The sequence below is a fragment of the Bufo bufo genome, chromosome 9, assembly GCF_905171765.1.
Source record: "Bufo bufo chromosome 9, aBufBuf1.1, whole genome shotgun sequence".
Classification (NCBI taxonomy): Eukaryota; Metazoa; Chordata; class Amphibia; order Anura; family Bufonidae; genus Bufo; species Bufo bufo.
The window spans coordinates 137,831,716-137,851,662 of record NC_053397.1 but is presented as its reverse complement, the minus strand read 5'-3'; the positions used below and the strand labels follow the sequence as shown (position 1 = coordinate 137,851,662).

The 19,947-nt window shown below is 42.0% G+C and overlaps 1 protein-coding gene across 3 annotated transcripts in view; it reads right to left on the bottom strand.

Annotated features, from left to right (window-relative positions):
* The window catches only part of SLC25A17 (solute carrier family 25 member 17), a 490,576-nt gene that overhangs the window by 132,421 nt on the left and 338,208 nt on the right, over window positions 1-19,947 (bottom strand). Inside the window, exon 8 of one of the 3 annotated variants that reach the window (XM_040407518.1) lies at window positions 4,790-4,899. The exons of the other annotated variants lie outside the window; for them this stretch is intronic. Within the exon in view, the coding sequence (XP_040263452.1) occupies window positions 4,790-4,899 (110 nt within the window). The remainder of the gene's footprint in view (window positions 1-4,789; window positions 4,900-19,947) is intronic. 3 annotated transcript variants of the gene reach the window in all.

Sequence of the window (19,947 nt, the reverse complement as noted above, 5' to 3'; positions counted from 1 at the left end):
ACTTTACAAATGTTTTGTTGTTGTTGTTGTTGTTGTTGTTGAAAGAAGTGGTGCCAGCCGTTCTGCTTCGGGTTTGGGACTGTTAGCGGATCGGGTTCAGGCTAGGAGTTGGTGAGGGAGAGGTTTACTTGGGGAATAGTAATTTTATGTAGCTTGATAAGCTGCCTAAGAAGATGATAATTACAATTTCTGGTAATTGAATTTTCCGTTTTAGCCTCTACACTGGCACTAAGCAGGAGGGTACCCTGCTTCCCAGGGACAGAAAACAACGTGGAGAAACAAAGATTTAAAAGCCTACTTCCCTTTACCTTGTCCAGTAAGTATCCAAGAAACCATAGATTATGCTGAATAGGTATATTTATTTATATTCTCTTCTCTTTCTTTATCTGGTGAGACGGTATAAAGCATATAACAAAAAAATACAACAAAAAGACTATCAGAAATCCAACATAAATTAGGGTGGGAATTCCCAGTGCCGTTGTGGAGGCTAAATCGAAAATCTGATTACCGGTAAGTGTAATTATCATCTTTTCAATACGCCTCCCCAACGGCACCAAGCAGGAAGATTAGCAAATAAATCTATAATTAGGGAGGGACCACCGCAGATAAGACCTTATATCCAAATGAAAGGTCCCCATTACAGATAACATCTAGTCTGTAGTGTTTAAAGAAGTTAGAAGGACTGGACCAGGTGGCAGCCTGACAAATCTGGGCCAAGGAAGCAGAGGCACATTCCGCCCAGGAGGTTGACATTGCTCTTGTTCAATGAGCATTCAGATTCAAAGGAGGGGCAACACCTTTTCCCTGTAAGCCATAGCAATAGTCTTTTTGATCCAGCGGGAGATGGTTACTTTTGAAGCCCCCTGACCTCTGTTCTGCCCTGCATATTGAATTAGAAGTCGATCAGACTTCCTTATTTGCTTGGTAGCTTCCAGGTAAAACAAGGCGCATCTCCTGACGTCTAAGTTGTGAAATCTAATTTCTCTGTCGCATCTGGCCTGTGGACAGAAAGTAGATAATGACATTTCCTGCTGACTGTGAAATTTTGTAAATACCTTAGGCAAAAAGTAAGGCTCATGTTTTAAAACTATTCTGTCATCCAGGACGATTAGATATGGTGGCCTGCAAGATAGTGGGATTTCATTAAGAGGCTCAAATGGAGGATCCATGAGTACTGAGAGCACCAGATTAAGGTCCCAAGGAGCATCAGTGGATCTAACCGCTGGGTTAAATCTATAGGCTCTCTTAAAGGGGTTGTCCTATCTCAGACAATGAGGGCATATTGCTACAATGAGAACGGAGCACGGAAACGAACGGAGGGCGCACTGCGCATGCTCAGCCACCCTCCATTAATTTCTGTGGGGCCGCCGAAAATTTCCGTTTGCCCTATAGAAATGAATGGGAGCAGGGGCTGCGCGTGCACGGTGTGCTCCCATTCACTTCTATGGGAGCAGAGCTTTGTGGTGGACGGACCCCGGGAAATCTGGGGTCTTCCAGCCACAGCTGTCCCCGCTCAGTTCTTGTTGTAGGTGCGGGTCCAAGCGGTGGGACCTGCATCTATCAGACAATGGGGGCATATCCTAGCGATATGCCCCCATTGTCTGAGATGGGAATACCCCTTTAAAGAAACGTCTGATTAAACCTGTGTCAACTAACTTTACATCCATGAAAGCACTAAGGACCGCCACCTGAACCTTTAGGGTACTAACCCTTAATCCATCTTCCAGGCCTTTCTGCAGGAAATCCAGAATGACTTTAACATCAGCATTCCAGAGAAACATTTTTGATGTGATAGGCTTCCTACTACTTAGTAGGGTATTGATGACTGTATCTGATAGCCCCTTGTATTTTAAGATGGATCTTTCAACATCCAGGCTGTTAGATTCAACTGGCGTACATTTGGATGCTGGGCCGGACCTTAAAAAAGCAACTCCAGAATCTGTGGGACTAACCAAAATTTCCCTTTTAAAAGACTCCGCAGAAGAGGGACCCACGTTCTCTTGGGCCAATATGGAGCTATCAGAATCAATTGTCTTCCACTACCTTTGTCAGAACCCTGGGTATCAGAGATATTGGGGGGAAGGTATACAACATTCCCACCGGCCAAGGCCCCGAAAATGCATCCACTCTCAATGGATTGTCCTTGTAGGATAGGGAATAGAATTGATCGACCTGCCTGTTTGCCCTGGAAGCAAAGAGGTCCAAGATCTGTTGTATATTGCACAAAATATCTTCTTGTTTAAAGACCACTCTCCTGGCTTTAGACTTTTTCTGCTCAGAAAAAAAATTAAAAAAAAATCCACCAGGGCGTTTTCTTCTCCTTTTAGATGGACCGCTGAGATTAAACTTATGTGTATTTGAGCCCAGGAGAATAACTGGAACGCAGTCTGACAAAGATTCCTGCTTTTCGTGCCAACCTGTTTGTTTATATAGGCTACTGAGGCTCTGTTGTCTGACAGAATTTTGACGTTTCTCCAACGGATAATTGGAAGAAAGGCTCTCAAGGCTAGAAAAACTGCTAAGAGTTCCTTTGAGTTTGAGGATAGCGGAAGAAGACTCCGACTCCAGATTCCCTGGACTAGCTGATCCCTGCAATGGGCCCCCCAACCTGACCCGCTTGCGTCTGTTGTTATAACTATCTGGTCTGACGATCTCCACTGAACTCCCTGGTCCAGATTTTCTGGATGTAACCACAATTGTAGAGAAGTCCTCACATGAGTAGGAAGAGATATCCTGTTTTGTAGGGAGAATTGGCTCTTGTTCCAGGCGGTTAGGAGAAAATCCTGCAAAATTCTTCCGTGAAATTGAGCCAACCTGACTACTGGGAAAGCTGAAGTCATTAGACCCAGAACTACCATCATCTCCCTGAAGGACACCTTCAGATGTGAACGGAATGATGAGATCCTTGATATTATGTCCTGTACCTTCTGATCCAGAAAAAAGGATGTCATAAGGTGAGTCCAGAAGAATTCCCAGGAATATCTTCCTGTTGCTGGGAATCAAGTCCAATTTCTCTAGATTTAGCTTTCAACCTAGGGACTGAAGGATGTCCTTGACTATCTGGAAATTCCTGAAGAGAATTTCTGTTGCATGGGCTGCAATAAGAAAATCGTCCAAATATGGAATGAATAGGATCTCTTGTTGATGAAGAATTTCCGAGACTTCCGCCATGAGCTTTGTTACAATTCTGGGAGCAGAGGACAGACCGAAGAGGAGGACTTGAAATTGTAGGTGAACCAGGCAATTTTCTAGGTAGATTTCAAAACGTAGGTATTTCTGATGATCTCTGTGTATGGGAACATGGTAGTAGGCGTATGCTAAATCTAGAGTCATCATATAACAGTCTTAAGGTAATAGATTGTTGATTTGACAGTTTTCATTTTGAATTTTTTGTATGCGATATATGCCTGTTGAGACCCTTCAGGTTTATTATGGATCCGAAAGTGCCGTTCGGCTTTTTCACTAGAAAGATTGGGGAGTAAAACCCCTTCCCTTTCTGACCTGCTGGCACTGGAACAATGACTTCCTTTTTTAGAAATGTCCGAATCTGTGACTCTAGAAGATAGTCTGCAGCCATGATGAATTAAATCTAGAATCCAGGGGGATTTTGAAATACCTTCCAATGCGGAAACAAATCTTAATCTTCCCTCCACCGGGTCCCTGGCTGGACTGTTTTGTGGGCTTATCCGGGTTAAACAGGAAACCCCTACCTTTACCTTTCGTGGGCTGCCAGGAGCCTGAACTCCCCTTTCTTTTTTATCTGGCCTACCCTTTCTTTGGTTACGAAAGGAGCGGCGTTGGTGGAAAAAAAATCTAGATTCTGATGGGAAAACCTTTCTATCAGATGCTTTATCCAAGATATCATCTACTATCGACCCAAAGAATCTGTCCCCTTCACAGGGAATACTACACAGCCTGCTTTTAGAAGTACTGTCTCCTGACCAAGATCTCAACCAAATGGATCTTCTGGCTGAATTAGAAAGGGCTGCAGACCTGGCAGAGAGTATAACTAAATCCGCTGAAGCATCGGATAAAAAATTTGTAGTCCGTTTTAGAACTGGAAAGGAGGATAAAGTATCCTCCCTGGGCGTCCCTGAAACTAAATGTTACTTTAATTGAGACAGCCACAAAGAAAGGGTGCTTTCAGTGTAAGTGGCCGCAATGCTGGGTCTTAACATGGAGGTACAGGTCTCCCAAGAATCGACTCAAATTTCTTATCCATAGAATCTCGTAAAAGGCCTACATCCTCAAAAAGTAGGGAGGAACTTTTAGAGATCCTAGCTATAGGGACATAAACTCTAGGAATCTTATCCCAGTGGGCTGAGTCGGACTCCAACGGATATTTTCTCTTAAAAACCCTTGAGACTCCTGATCTTTTCTCTGGGTCTTTCCACTCGTCTGCAATTAATTTTTTAATGCTTTCTTGGACAGGAAATACTTGTTTCTTCCTATAACCTAGACCTTTAAACATTTGGTCCTGAATGGAATGGGTCTCTCTGGACTCCTCAATATTCATGATAGACCTGATGGTTTTAAGTAAAGATTAGTTTCTTCAATGGAACACAAGGGTCTACCAGACTCGTCGTCTGAAAAAGCAGAGTCTGAATCTGATGAAATTTCACTGTCAAAGTCAAAATCAACATTAAAGTGTGCTTCAGGATTAGCTCTGGAAGTAGAGGCCTTCTGATGGATTACAGCCACCTTTGCTTCAATGGCAGAGCTAACTTCCTCTTTTATAAGAGACTTTAGGCTATCCACAAGAATGGGGCTTCTTCAGACATGATCTTACCTGTACACTTTTGACAAAGTGTTTTTCTTTACATGACCGGCTAACTGCTTCTTGCAGATGGCACATTTCTTCTTTAGTGAAGGTTCCCCACTTTTGCTGGCATCTCTGCCCTGCAATAAAGAATTAACTCCCTCAGCAAGGAGCTAGTTTAAAAATAAGAGGAACCTTCACCACAAAAAATGACCCCAAAGTGCCGATACATGGAATGGTGCATATAGAAAAATTAACATGGGAGGAGGCTTACCAGCTCTGAGCCTTGGGAAAATCAGCAGATTTTTATGTAGGAAGGGACATGGCTGCTTGCTTCCACTCAGGGCGAACGCACTGACCCGAAATTTATCCCGAACTTCCGGGTCACGTGGGACGCCGCCGCACGCAGCGCTGATGCAAATCACCCAAATGACCTAGTATCGCGAGACTCCGCCCCTGGAGCAACACTATGCCGTCTCCCTCCCCCAGTAACCTTACCAGAAGACGCACAAAACGCACAGAGATGCCTGCCACAAGCTGCGCTTAGGCTAAGGCAGATGGAAGGACCCTTATCTCGTCCCGGACCCAGTTGCCCTGCATCAGCCCTACTGACACAGGTCAGGGCAACTCACACCAAAGCTGAACGAGAGCCTAAGCAGGAGGGAACCCCTGCCACATTTCTCCACTTCATCCCAAGGGACAGGAAACAACTGGACAAAGTAAAGGGGGAGGAAGCTTTTAAATCATTGTTTCTCCACGTTGTTTCCTGCCCCTGGGAGGCAGGGTACCCTCCTGCTTAGAGCCATTGGGGAGGCCTATGGAAAAGATGTGTTTTTAAGGCAGGTTTGAAGGTGAAAAAGTTGTGAACTGACCTGATATTCCAGGGCAGATTGAATCAAGGCAACAATGGTCCAAGGTTATAAGTGGTGTACCCCAAGGTTCAGTGCTGGGTCTTTTATTATTTAATTTATTTATTTATTAATGATATTGAGGACAGGATTAATAGCACCATTTCTATTTTTTCAGATAACACCAAGCTATGTATTACTGTACAGTCTATGGAAGATGTCCATACACTACAAGCTGACTTGAACACTCTGAGTGATTGGGCATCAACTTGGCAAATGAGGTTCAATGCGGATAAATGTAAAGTTATGCATCTTTGTAGTAAATAATCTCTGTGCTTCATATGTCCTATGGGATGTAACGGATTTGGGTATCCTTGTAGATCATAGATTGAATAACAGCATACAATGTCACTCAGCTGCTTCTAAGGCCACCAGGATATTGTCATACATTAAACGAGGCATGGACTCACGGGTCAGGGATGTAATATTATCACTTTACAAAGCGTTGGTGCGGCCTCATCTGGAATATGCAGTTCAGTTCTGGGCACCAGTCCATAAAAAAGTACATGACCAAGGGGCGGTCACTGTGAAAGTCCCTGTTAACCAACTCCCGTCTCGCTAACTGCGTGATTGCGGCGGCGCTGCCAGGTCACACTAACGCCGATCGGCGCCATCTCGCGTGAGCCAAGATTTTCCTGAGTATAATAAAACCATTTTTACTCCAATTTGCATGACGGTACTTCACTATTTGCTGCAATTTTTGGTGTTCCATAGAAGCTTGGACGTTAGAGGAGGAAAGGCTTTGATTGGCCTGTTTGCTTCCCCATGTCCGTGATTATTTGACTGGCTTCGAATGTGGATTTCCTGTGACTTCTGACAGTGACTTTTAACAGTGACTTTCAGTGACCGCCCCTTTCACAGTGACTTTTGCATTGATCACCCTTTAAACAGCGACTCCCCCTTTAACATTTACTTTGACAGTGACCACCCCTTTAACAGTGACTTTCACAAAGAACGCCCCTTTAGCAGTGACTTTTACAATGACCACCCCTTTAACAGTGACTTTCACAGTGACCGCCCCTTTAACAGTGACTTTCACAGTGACCGCCTTTTTAACACTGACTTTCACGGTGACCGCCCCTTTAATAGCGTTTCTTTTTTTTGGACCACGCTGCCTCAGAAGTCACAGGAAATCCACATTCGAAGCCAGTCAAATACTCACGGACATGGGGAAGCAAACAGGCCAATCAAAGCCTTTCCTCCTCTAACTTCCAAGCTTCTATGGAACACCAAAAATTGCAGCAAATAGTGAAGTACCGTCATGCAAATTGGAGTAAAAATGGTTTTATTATACTCACAATGTACAAGTATATAAGAGCAATATACAATGGATCAATCACCCGACCCGGGTTTCGCTCATTCGAGCTTCGTCAGGGGTATTCATCCCACCCATTCCAGGGCTGTCTTATAGCGGGTCAGGTTGGTTCGCACTCGCCTACCCACTCACACATGATCCAATTAACCACCTCAGCTCCCCTAGCTTAAACACCCTTAATGACCAGACCACTTTTTACACTTCTGCACTACACTACTTTCACCGTTCATTGCTCAGTCATGCAACTTACCACCAAAATGAATTTTACCTCCTATTCTTCTCACGAATAGAGCTTTCATTTGGTGGTATTTCATTGCTGCTGACATTTTTACTTTTTTTTGTTATTAATCGAAATTTACCAAAATTTTTGCAAAAAAATGACTTTTCACTTTCAGTTGTAATTTTTTTTTTTTTAAAACGACATCTATATATAATTTTTTCTCTAAATTTATTGTTCTACATGTCTTTGATAAAAAAAAAATTTTGGGCAAAGGTGGCTGAAAAAGTACATAGGAGAGTGACTAAATTGATAAGGGGCATGGAGGGTCTTTGTTATGAAAAAAGAATAAAATAATTTAATTTGAGAAGAGATGTCTAAGGGGGGACATGATTAACTTATACAAATATATAAATGGGCCATACAAAAAATACGGTGAAAAACTGTTCCATGTAAAATGCCCTCAAAAGACAAAGGGGCACCACCTCCGACTGGAGAAGAAAAAATTCAGGTCTCCAGAAGCGTCAAAGCTTCTTTACTGTAAGAACTGTGGATCTCTGGAATAGACTTCCTCAGGATGTGGTCACAGCAGCAACAGTGGACAGTTTTTAAAAGGGTTTAGATGAATTCTTAAAAGTAAACATTAATGCTTATGAAAACGTGTAGAAATCTGAGTCATTTCCTTCTGGGATTTGCGTCCCCACCTATCCTTGGTTGAACTTAATGGACTTATGTCTTTTTCCAACCGTATTAACTATATAACAACAATAGTTTTTGCCGTTTCCACCGTAAGAAAAGGGAGGATTCTGCGATATTCTTGAGGTGCAGACGACAAGAGCATGTAAGTGATTGAATATGGGGAACAAATGAAAGATCTGAGTCAAACGTGGCCCAAAGGCAGCAGGCATGTTGCACAGGAGTTATGATGGTGCTGCAGACTGAAATTTAAATATCAAGTTTAGGTGGGTTCGTAGATGGAGAAAAGACAAAAAGTTCAGTTTTTGAGAGGTTCCGTTTTAGATACAGAGAGGACATGATGTTAGAGACAACTGCCAGAGAATTACTGGTGTTTTGGAGTAAAGCAGGGGTGATGTCAGGGGATGAAGTGTATAGTTGGGTGTCATCAGCATAGAAATGGTACCGAAAGCCAAACCTACTGATAGTTTGTCCGATGGAGGCTGTGTAGAGGGAGAAGAGTAGAGGACCTAGTACTGAGCCATGAGGAGCGCCAACATCAAGAGGAAGAGGAGAAGAAGAAGAGCCAGCAAATGATACACTAAAGGAGTGGCCAGAGAGATAGGAAGAGAACCAAGAGAGAGCCTTAAGGCCAATAAAGTGGAGCATGGTGAGGAGGAGTTTATGGTCGACGGTATCAAACGCTGCAGAGAGATCAAGAAAAATCAGTAGAGAATAATCACCATCACTTTTTGCCGTCAGTAGATTGTTAGACAGTTTAGTAAGGGCAGTTTCTGCAGAGTGAAGAGGCGAAAGGCAGATTGTAAGGGGTCAAGAAGAGGGGTTATAACAGAGTGTTTGAAAGAGGAGGGAAAGATACCAGAAGAGAGAGAGAGGTTAAAAATTGTAGTTAGGTGAGTAATGACAGCCGGGGAGAGGGACTGTAGAAAGTGTGATGGAAGAGGATCACTGTTACAGGTCGTGGGTCGAGAAGAAGAAAGAAGCCTGGAGACCTCTTCATCCGTTATAGGGTCAAAAGAGGAGAGAGAGCATGTGGAAGAATGGGAGGGAGGAGGATTGAAATTATTTGGGGACTGAGATCATTTCCTGCCGGACACTGACAATCTTGTCTCAGAAGTAAGTGGCCATGCCATCGGCACAGAGGTCAGCGACAGGTTTTGGAACATTAGGGATTAGAAGGGAATGAAAAGTGTCAAAGAGTCGTTATGGCTCATTTGAGAGTGAGGAGATGAGAGAGGTAAATTACTTTTGTTTGGCAATGTTGAGGGCCGAATTGTATGTTTTAAGCATAAATTTTTAATGGAGGAAAGTATGCTGATCTGGAGCAGCGCTGGAGAAAACGTGTTTCAGATTTGTGCCAGGGTTGCCTTCTTCTGTGTCGGGAGGGTCGGATTGATACTGGAGCAACTTCATCTAGGGTGGTTTTAAGGTTATGGTAGAAATGGTTGGCTGCCAGGCCTGGACAGGAAAGAGATTGCGGTAAGAGCTAATTGCAGGGTGTCAATAAGTTGCTGGCAGTTAATGCTGTGTAGGTTTCTATCAGTGTGAAAAGTAGGATTGTCATGAGAAGATTGTGGTCAGAAAGTGGGAAGGATGAGTTACTAATGTTTGAGACTGAGCAGTGACGGAAGAAGACTAGATCAAATGTATTGCCCTATTCATGCGTGGCAGAGGAACTAAGTTGTGATAGGCCAAGAGAGGAGGTTATAGAAAAAAATGTGAGAGGCTGATGGGGAGATAGGATCATCAATTCAAAGGGGATATTAAAATCACCCATAATAAGAGTTGGTGATTTAGAAGATAGGAAGTAAGGAAGCCAAATCTGACTTCGTATTCCAAATTTGAAATATTTTTAAAAGATGTAGAAATAAACGTGACTTCGGGTGAAACTAATTTTGCCTCCATGGAGGCAATACATTTTAATGCTGTATGGAGGTAGGTTTCCGTACAGCATTGAAACGAAGTGTTAGAACAATTCGACTTCAGATCTATGATCCGAAGCTTGATTTGCTCAACGCTAATTACATCTATATACACACACACACCCCGTACATTATACCTATATACTTACATACTGTACACATCTATATACACTGTATATTAATATTACAGGCTATAGCTACTAGAGAGGGGTCGTTGATCCAGGGAGTTATTCTGATTGCCTGATTGGAGTCGGGAAGGAATTTTTTTATTCCCCTAAAGTGAGGAAAATTGGCTTCTACCTCACAGTTTTTTTTTTTTTTTGCCTTCCTCTGGATCAACTTGCAGGATGACAGGCCGAACTGGATGGACAAATGTCTTTTTTCGGCCTTATGTACTATGTTACTATATTAATATACTCACACATACACTGTACATTATACCTATACGCGCACACACACTGTACATTATATCTATATACTTACACACTGTAGATTATACTTATATACTCACACATACACTGTGCATTATACCTATATACTTACACAAACTAGACACATACAGGTATCTATACACATACTGTATATCCCCTTAAGGACTCAGCCCTTTTTTACCTTAAAGGGAACCTGTCACCAAAAAATCGCCTATTAAGCTGTTAAGAGTACCTTATAGTGCTACATAGTTGTGTCCTATAGCACTTTTTCGTCCTTTTCATGCATTTATCGTCACTGAGAAATTGATGTTTTAATCAGCAGCTGCCCTGTGTTTCAAGTCAGGCTTGAAGTCAAGGGGGCAGCGGCCTAGGCGTCTCAAATCCTGCTTTTCCGGCCTTTACTGCGCATGCGGGCTGAGAGCGCGGTCCCGGCACTAAGATGCGGAGTGTCAATCAAGGCGGCGAGAGGCCGGAAAAGCAGGATTTGAGACACCTAGGCCGCTGCCCCCTTGACTTCAAGCCTGACTTGAAACACAGGGCAGCTGCTGATTAAAACATCAATTTCTCAGTGACGATAAATGCAGGAAAAGGACGAAAAAGTGCTATAGGACACAACTATGTAGCACTATAAGGTACTCTTGACAGCTTAATAGGCGATTTTTTGGTAACAGGTTCCCTTTAAGGACCAGGTTATTTTTTGCAAATCTGACCAGTGTCACTTTAAGTGCTGATAACTTTAAAACGCTTTGACTTATCCAGGCCATTCTGAGATAGTTTTTTCGTCACATATTGTACTTCATGACACTGGTAAAATTAAGTTATTTAAAAAAAAATACAAAATTTACCAAGAATTTGAAAAAAATTGCAAATTTCAAAGTTTCAATTTCCCTACTTCTATAATACATAGTAATACCTCCAAAAAGAGTTATTACCTTACATTCCCCATATGTCTACTTCATGTTTGGATCAATTTGGGAATGATATTTTATATTTTGGGGATGTTACAAGGCTTAGAAGTTTAGAAGTTCAGGTCTGAAGTCACTTTGTGAGGTTTACATAATAGAAACCACCAAAAAATGACCCCATTCTATAAACTACACCCCTCAAGGTATACAAAACTGATTTTACAATTAAGCCTTTAGGTGTTCCACAAGAATTAATGGAAAATAGAGATACAATTTCAAAATTTCACTTTTTTGGCAGATTTTCCATTTTAATAATTTTTTTCCAGTTACAAAGCAAGGGTTAACAGCCAAACCAAACTCAATATTTATGGCCCTGATTCTGTAGTTTACAAAAACACCCCATATGTGGTCGTAAACCACTGTACGGGCACACGTAGGGCGCAGAAGGAAAGGAATGCCATACGGTTTTTGGAAGGCAGGTTTTGCTGGACTGTTTTGTTTGACACCATGTCCCATTTGAAGCCCCCCTGATGCACCCCTAGAGTAGAAACTCCAAAAAAGTGGCCCCATTTTAGAAACTACAGGATAGGGTGGCAGTATTGTTGGTACTAGTTTAGGGTACATATGATTTTTGGTTGCTCTATATTACACTTTTTGTGAGGCAAGATAACAAGAAATAGCTGTTTTGGCACAGTTTTTATTTTTTGTTATTTACAACATTCATCTGACAGGTTAGATCATGTGATATTTTTATAGAGCAGGTTGTCACGGATGCGGCGATACCTAAAATGTATACTTTTTTTTATTTATGCAAGTTTTACACAATGATTTCATTTTTGAAGCAAAAAAAATAATGTTTTAGTGTTTCCATAGTCTGAGAGCCATAGTTTTTTCAGTTTTTGAGCGATTACCTTGGGTAGGGTATGATTTTTGCGGGATGAGATGACAGTTTTATTGGCACTATTTTGGGGTGCGTGTGACTTTTTGATCGCTTGCGATTACACTTTTTGTGATGTAAGGTGAAAAAAAAATGGTTTATTTACCACAGTTTTTATTTTACATTTTTTACGGTATTGATCTGAGGGGTTAGGTCATGTGATAATTTTTTAGAGCCGGTCGATACGGACACGGCGATACCTAATATGTATACTTTTTTTTTAATTATGTAAGTTTTACACAAAGATTTCATTTTTGAAACAAAAAAAATCATGTTTTAGTGTCTCCATATTCTGAGAACCATAGTTTTTTCAGTTTTTGGGCGATTTTCTTACGTAGGGTCTCATTTTTTGCGGGATGAGATGACGGCTTGATTGGTAGTATTTTGGGGTGCATATGACTTTTTGATCGCTTGCTATTACACTTTTTGTGATGTAAGGTGACAAAAAATGGTTTTAGCACAGTTTTTATTTTTTACGGTGTTCATCTGAGAGGTTAGGTCATGTGATATTTTTATAGAACCGGTTGATACGAACGTGGCGATACCAAATATGTATACTTTTTTTTTTTATTTATGTAAGTTTTACACAATAACCGCTTTTTTCAAACAAAAAAAATGATGTTTTAGTGTCTCCATATTCTGAGCCATAGTTTTTTTTTTTTTTTGGGCGATTGTTTCAGGTAGGGGCTAATTCTTTGCAGGATGAGGTGACGGTTAGATTGGTACTATTTTGGTGGGCAAACGCCTTTTTGATCGCTTGCTGTTGTACTTTTTGTGATGTAAGGTGACAAAAAAATTGTTTATTTAGCACAGTTTTTATGGTGTTCATCTGAGGGGTTAGGTCACGTGATATGTTTATAGAGCCGGTCGATACGGACGCGGCGATACCTAATATGTATACTTTTTTTCACCCCCTATTTTTTACCAATTTTTTTGTACTTTATTTGGGGAAAATGAAGTTTTTGTTTATTTTTTCTTGAAACTTAGTTTTTGGGGAAAACTTTTTTTTTTCAACTTTTTTTTCACTTTTTTTTTTGTCCCACTTTGGGACTTGAACATTGGGGGGTATATTCCTTTACAAAGCATTCCAATACTTCTGTATTGGAATGCATTGGCTGTATGAGTAATACTGTGTGTATTACTCATACAGCTTCCAGGGCCTGTGAGATCTGAGAGGGCTGGATCTCACAGGCTCTTCACCGGAAGGCAGCACGATGCCTTCCTTAGACATCACGCTGCCTTTCATGCCATCGGGTCCCCCCTACAGCCGCATGGGGACCCGATGGCACCGCCGCACAGCCGCCGCAACCGCAGGTAAAGCCGCAAACTGCAGGTCTGAATTGACCTGCGGTTTGCGGCGATCGCCGATACGGGGGGGGGGGGGGGGTGTCACATGACCCCCCCGTCGTTGTGACAGAATGCCCGCTGAATGATTTCAGCAGGCATCCTGTTTCGATTAACCCCCGCCGCGCCGTAATCGCGTTTTAAACCCATGACGTACCGGTACCTCATGGGTCCTTAAGGACTCGGGAAACATGCCGTACCGGTACGTAATGCGTCCCTAAGGGGATATTATACCTATGTACTTACACACTCTGTACACATACTGTAGCTATATACTCATACAGACAAATAAAATAAAATGTCACCATACTGGACAAGCTGGGGCCAGAATCCTGGGGGTTCATCTTAAGTTTTCCTCTCTTCTGTTTATTGCTGCCGGTCCTCATGTCAGAGGGCAGGTAATCACTCACCGCCCCCTCAAGCAGATGGAGGCACAAGCACAGAAAAGCTCCACATCACAGCTACACCGTAGATTCACTAACATGCAGAGGGGTAGCAGCAGTGTAGTAAGAAGAAGGAGGAGGAGGAGGCACCAGGTTCGCAATCCTCACAGAAAATCCTGGCGATAGTGTCAGGATGTTTTGAGCACTGACTTTGGCTGGGCTTGCTGCAGTGAGCTGGTCGATAGAGGCCCTGAGCAGGGTGCTGTAGAAGCTGCGTGGCCACGCAGCTTAGAGGGAACACTGGTCATCAGTTATAATGTCTCGGAAAACCCCTTCAAGTAGGAAATATATATATTTTTTAATACAATCAAAAATAATGGACAATACTTTGTATGTACAATCTTTCATATTACAATAATAAAAAAATGTATATAAGTAAATAAAAAAAATCGCAGATTTAGCTAAATGAATATGTAGTCCGGACCTCAAAATCATCTAACACTTTAATAAGATTAGGGAGAGAAGTCAATGTTTTGTCAAAGAAAGTAATATATCATCGGCAAATAGGCTTAATTTATACTCTCTACTACCCACTTGTAGGGCCAGTTCATACAACTGATTTTAAAAAACACACTTAACCACCTCAGCTCCCCTAGCTTAAACCCCCTTAAAGACCAGACCACTTTTTACAATTCTGCACTACACTACTTTCACGGTTTATTGCTCGGTCATACAACTTACCACCCAAATGAATTTTACCTCCTTTTATTCTCACCAATAGAGCTTTCATTTGGTGGTATTTCATTGCTGCTGACATTTTTACTTTTTTTTTATATCAAAATTGACCGATATTTTTGTAAAAAAATGTCATTTTTCACTTTCTGTTGTAAAATTTTTCAAATAAAACTACATTTCTATATAAGTTTTTCTCTAAATTTATTGTTCTACATGTGTTTGATAAAAAAAAAAAGCAATAAGTGTATATTTATTGGTTTGGGTAAAAGTTATGGCGTTTACAAACTATGGTGCAAAAATGTGAATTTACGCACTTTGACTTTCTGAGCACCTGTCATGTTTCCTGAGGTTCTACAATGCCCAGACAGTAGAAACACCCCACAAATGACCCCATTTCGAAAAGTAGACACCCTAAGATATTCGCTGATGGGCATAGTGAGTTCATGGAAGTTTTTATTTTTTGTCACAAGTTAGCGGAAAATGATTATTATTTTTTTTTTTCTTACAAAGTCTCATATTCCACTAACTTGTGACAAAAAATAAAATTTTACATGAACTCACCATACCCCTCACGGAATACCTTGGTGTGTCTACTTTCCAAAATGGGGTCACTTGTGGGGTATTTATACTGCCCTGGCATTTTAGGGGACCTAAAGCGTGAGAAGTAGTTTGGAATCCAAATGCGTAAAAAATGCCCTGTGAAAACGTAAAGATACTCATTGGAATTTGGGCCCCTTTGCGCACCTAGGCTGCAAAAAAGTGTCACACATGTGGAATCGCCGTACTCAAGAGAAGTAGGGCAATGTGTTTTGGGGTGTATTTTTACATATACCCATGCTGGGTGAGAGAAATATCTCTGTAAAAGACAACTTTTCCCATTTTTTTATACAAAGTTGTCATTTTACATTGATATTTCTCTCACCCAGCATGGGTATATGTAAAAATACACCCCAAAACACATTGCCCTACTTCTCCTGAGTACGGTGATACCACATGTGTGACACTTTTTTGCAGCCTAGGTGCGCAAAGGCGCCCAAATTCCAATGAGTACCTTTTAGGAGGGCATTTTTAGGCATTTGGATTCCAGAATTCTTCTCACGCTTTAGGGCCCCTAAAATGCCAGGGCAGTATAAATAACCCACATGTGACCCCACTTTGGAAAGAAGACACCCCAAGGTATTCCGTGAGGGTCATGGCGAGTTCATAGAAGTTTTTTTTTTTTGGCACAAGTTAGCGGAAATTGATATTTTTTATTTTTTTCTCACAAAGTCTCCCTTTCCGCTAACTTGTGACAAAAAGTTCAATCTTTCATGGACTCAATATGCCCCTCAGCGAATACCTTGGTGTGTCTACTTTCCAAAATGGGGTCACTTGTGGGGTATTTATACTGCCCTGGCATTTTAGGGGACCTAAAGCGTGAGAAGTAGTTTGGAATCCAAATGCGTAAAAAATGCCCTGTGAAAACGTAAAGATACTCATTGGAATTTGGGCCCCTTTGCGCACCTAGGCTGCAAAAAAGTGTCACACATGTGGAATCGCCGTACTCAAGAGAAGTAGGGCAATGTGTTTTGGGGTGTATTTTTACATATACCCATGCTGGGTGAGAGAAATATCTCTGTAAAAGACAACTTTTCCCATTTTTTTATACAAAGTTGTCATTTTACATTGATATTTCTCTCACCCAGCATGGGTATATGTAAAAATACACCCCAAAACACATTGCCCTACTTCTCCTGAGTACGGTGATACCACATGTGTGACACTTTTTTGCAGCCTAGGTGCGCAAAGGCGCCCAAATTCCAATGAGTACCTTTTAGGAGGGCATTTTTAGGCATTTGGATTCCAGAATTCTTCTCACGCTTTAGGGCCCCTAAAATGCCAGGGCAGTATAAATAACCCACATGTGACCCCACTTTGGAAAGAAGACACCCCAAGGTATTCCGTGAGGGTCATGGCGAGTTCATAGAAGTTTTTTTTTTTTGGCACAAGTTAGCGGAAATTGATATTTTTTATTTTTTTCTCACAAAGTCTCCCTTTCCGCTAACTTGTGACAAAAAGTTCAATCTTTCATGGACTCAATATGCCCCTCAGTGAATACCTTGGGGTGTCTACTTTCCGAAAGTGGGTCATTTGTGGGGTGTGTTTACTGTTCTGGCATTTTGAGCGGGGCTAAATTGTGAGCAACCCCGTAAAGCCTAAAGGTACTCGTTGGACTTTCGGCCCCTTTACGCACCTAGGCTGCAAAAAAGTGTCACACATGTGGTATCGCCGTACTCAGGAGAAGTAGAGCAATGTGTTTTGGGGTGTATTTTTACATATACCCCCAAGCTGGGTGAGAGAAATATCTCTGTAAATTGACAACTTTGTATAAAAATTTAAAAAAAGTTGTCATTTACAGAGATATTTCTCACACACAGTATGGGTATATGTAAAAGTACACCCCAAAACACATTGCCCTACTTCTCCTGAGTACGGCGATACCACATGTGTGACACTTTTTTGCAGCCTAGGTGCGCAAAGGGGCCCAAATTCCAATGAGTTCTTTTAGGATTTCACAGGGCATTTTTTAAGCATTTGGATTCCAAACTACTTCTCATGTTTTAGGGCCCCTAAAATACCAGGGCAGTATAAATACCCCACAAGTGACCCCATTTTGGAAAGAAGACACCCCAAGGTATTCCGTGAGTGGCATGGCGAGTTCCTAGAATATATTTTTTTTGGCACAAGTTAGCGGAAAAAGATTTTTTTTTTTCTCTTACAAAGTCTCATATTCCACTAACTTGTGACAAAAAATTTTTTTTTACATGAACTCGCCATGCCCCTCACGAAATACCTTGGGGTGTCTTCTTTCCAAAATGGGGTCACATATGGGATATTTATACTGCCCTGGCATTTTAGGGGCCCTAAAGCGTGCGAAGAAGTCTGGAATATAAATGTCAAAAAAAATTTATGCATTTGGATTCCGTGAGGGGTATGGTGAGTTCATGTGAGATTTAATTTTTTGTCACAAGTTAGTGGAATATGAGACTTTGCAATAAAAAAAATAAATAAATAAATTTCCGCTAACTTGTGCCAAAAAAAAAAAAATCTATGAACTCACCATGCCCCTCAAAAGTGATCTTTATAGCGCCGCAGCGATTTTACGGTGTTTTTGCAGTGATCAGAAAAAATATATATTCTGTCACTGCGGTGGGGCGGACTGAACGCAAGTGTGCGCACAAGATCAGGCCTGATCGGCCGAACACTGCGTTTTTTGTAGAGCCTATAGAACATGTCCTATTCTTGTCCGCAATTGCGGACAAGAAAAGGCATTTTCTATATAGTTCTGGCAATGTGTGGATCCACAAAATGCGGAAAGCACATTGCCGATGTCCGTGTTTTGCAGATCCGCAAAACACATACGGACGTCTGAATGGAGCCTTACAGGGGGGTGATCAATGACAGGGGGGTGATCAGGGAGTCTATATGGGGTGATCAGGGGTTAATAAGTGACAGGAGGGGGGGGTGCAGTGTAGTGTGGTGCTTGGTGCTACTTACAGAGCTGCCTGTATCCTCTGGTGGTCGATCCAAGCAAAAGGGACCACCAGAGGACCAGGTATATCAGACGCTGTTAACAAAACAGCGTCTGATATACCATTCTGGGGTTAAAAAAATCGCATCTACAGCCTGCCAGCGAATGATCGCCGCTGGCAGGCTGTAGATCAACGCGTTCACAGGAAATCTGGACGCGCCGATGCGTCTACGAGGAACAAACCGACCGCCCGCAGGATGCATCCCTGCGTAAGGCGGTTAAAAAAAATCTGCGTCGAATACATGTGTTTTCTTTCAGCACGAAAAATTATGCGTTTAACACATTTTTGATGCATTTTTTATGCGTCTTTTTTAAATCAATGGGTGCTCATTTCATTACAAGGCTGAATTTTCTGCTTGATGCTTTTGAAGCAGATATGCACCCAAAAAAGCACAGAAAATACACAAAAAGGTGCTGCTTTTTTACGTGGGTAATAAAAAAATAAATCAACTGCTGCTTCCCATTGAAATGAATGGGAGGCTGTCTTGAGGCATTTTTTGGAGCCGATTTTGAAGCAGAAACGCTCCAAAGTCAGCTCCAAAAAAATCTGTGTGAACAAGCCTTTACTCCTGTTACAGTGAGGTACAGAAGTATTTGAACACCCTGCGATTTTGCAAGTTCTCCCACCTCTACCCCAAAGTCCACCTCTACTCCACTCATTAATCTAACTTAGTAGCACCTGTCTGAGCTCTTTAAAGACACCTGTCCACCACACAGTCAGTCAGACGCCAACTACCATGGGCAAGACCAAAGAGCTGTCAAAAGACACCAGAGATAAAATTGTGGACCTCCACAAGGCTGGAATGGGCTAGGGGGCAATTGCCAAGCATCTTGGTGAAAATAGATCAACTGTTGGAGCAATTGCTAGAAAATGGAAGAGGCTGAAGGCGACCGTCAGTCTCCCTCGGACTGGGGCTCCATGCAAGATCTCACCTCGTGGGGTATCACTGATGATAAGAAAGGTGAGGAATCAGCCCAGAACTACAAGGGAGGAGCTGGTCAATGACATGAAGAGAGCTGGGACCACAGTTTTAAAGGTCACTGTCGGTAGAACACTACGCCGTCATGGTTTCAAATTATGCATTGCACGGAAGGTTCCCCTGCTCAAGTCAACACATGTCCAGGCCCGTCTGAAGTTTGCCGATGACAATCTTGATGATCCAGAGGAGGCATGGGAGAAAGTCATGTCAGATGAGACCAAAGTAGAACTTTTGGTCTAAACTTCACTCGTCGTGTTTGGAGGAAAAAGAAGAATGAGTTGCATCCAAGAACACCATCCCTACTGTGAAGCATGGGGGTGGTAACATCATGCTTTGGGGGTGCTTTTCCGCAAAGGGGACAGGACAACTGCACCGTATTAAGGAGAGGATGAATGGGGCCATTTATTGTGAGATTTTGAGCAACCACCTCCTACCCTCAGTCATAGCATTGAAGATGGGTCGTGGCTGGGTCTCCCAACATGACAACGACCCGAATCACACAGCCAGGATAACCAAGGAGTGGCTCCATAAGAAGCATATCAAGGTTATGGAGTGGCCTAGCCAGTCTCCAGACCTAAATCCAATAGAACATCTTTGGAGGGAGCTGAAACTCAGTGTTGCTCAGCGATAGCCCTGAAACCTGACAGATCTAGAAAAGATCTGTGTGAAGGAGTGGGCCAAAATCCCTGTTGCAGTGTGTGCAAACCTGGTCAAGAACTTTGACCTCTGTAATTGCAAACAAAGGCTTCTGTACCAAATATTAACACTGATTTTCTGTGGTGTTCAAATACTTTTGTTCAGCAGTGCAAGACAAATAAATTCTTTAAAAATCATACAATGTGAT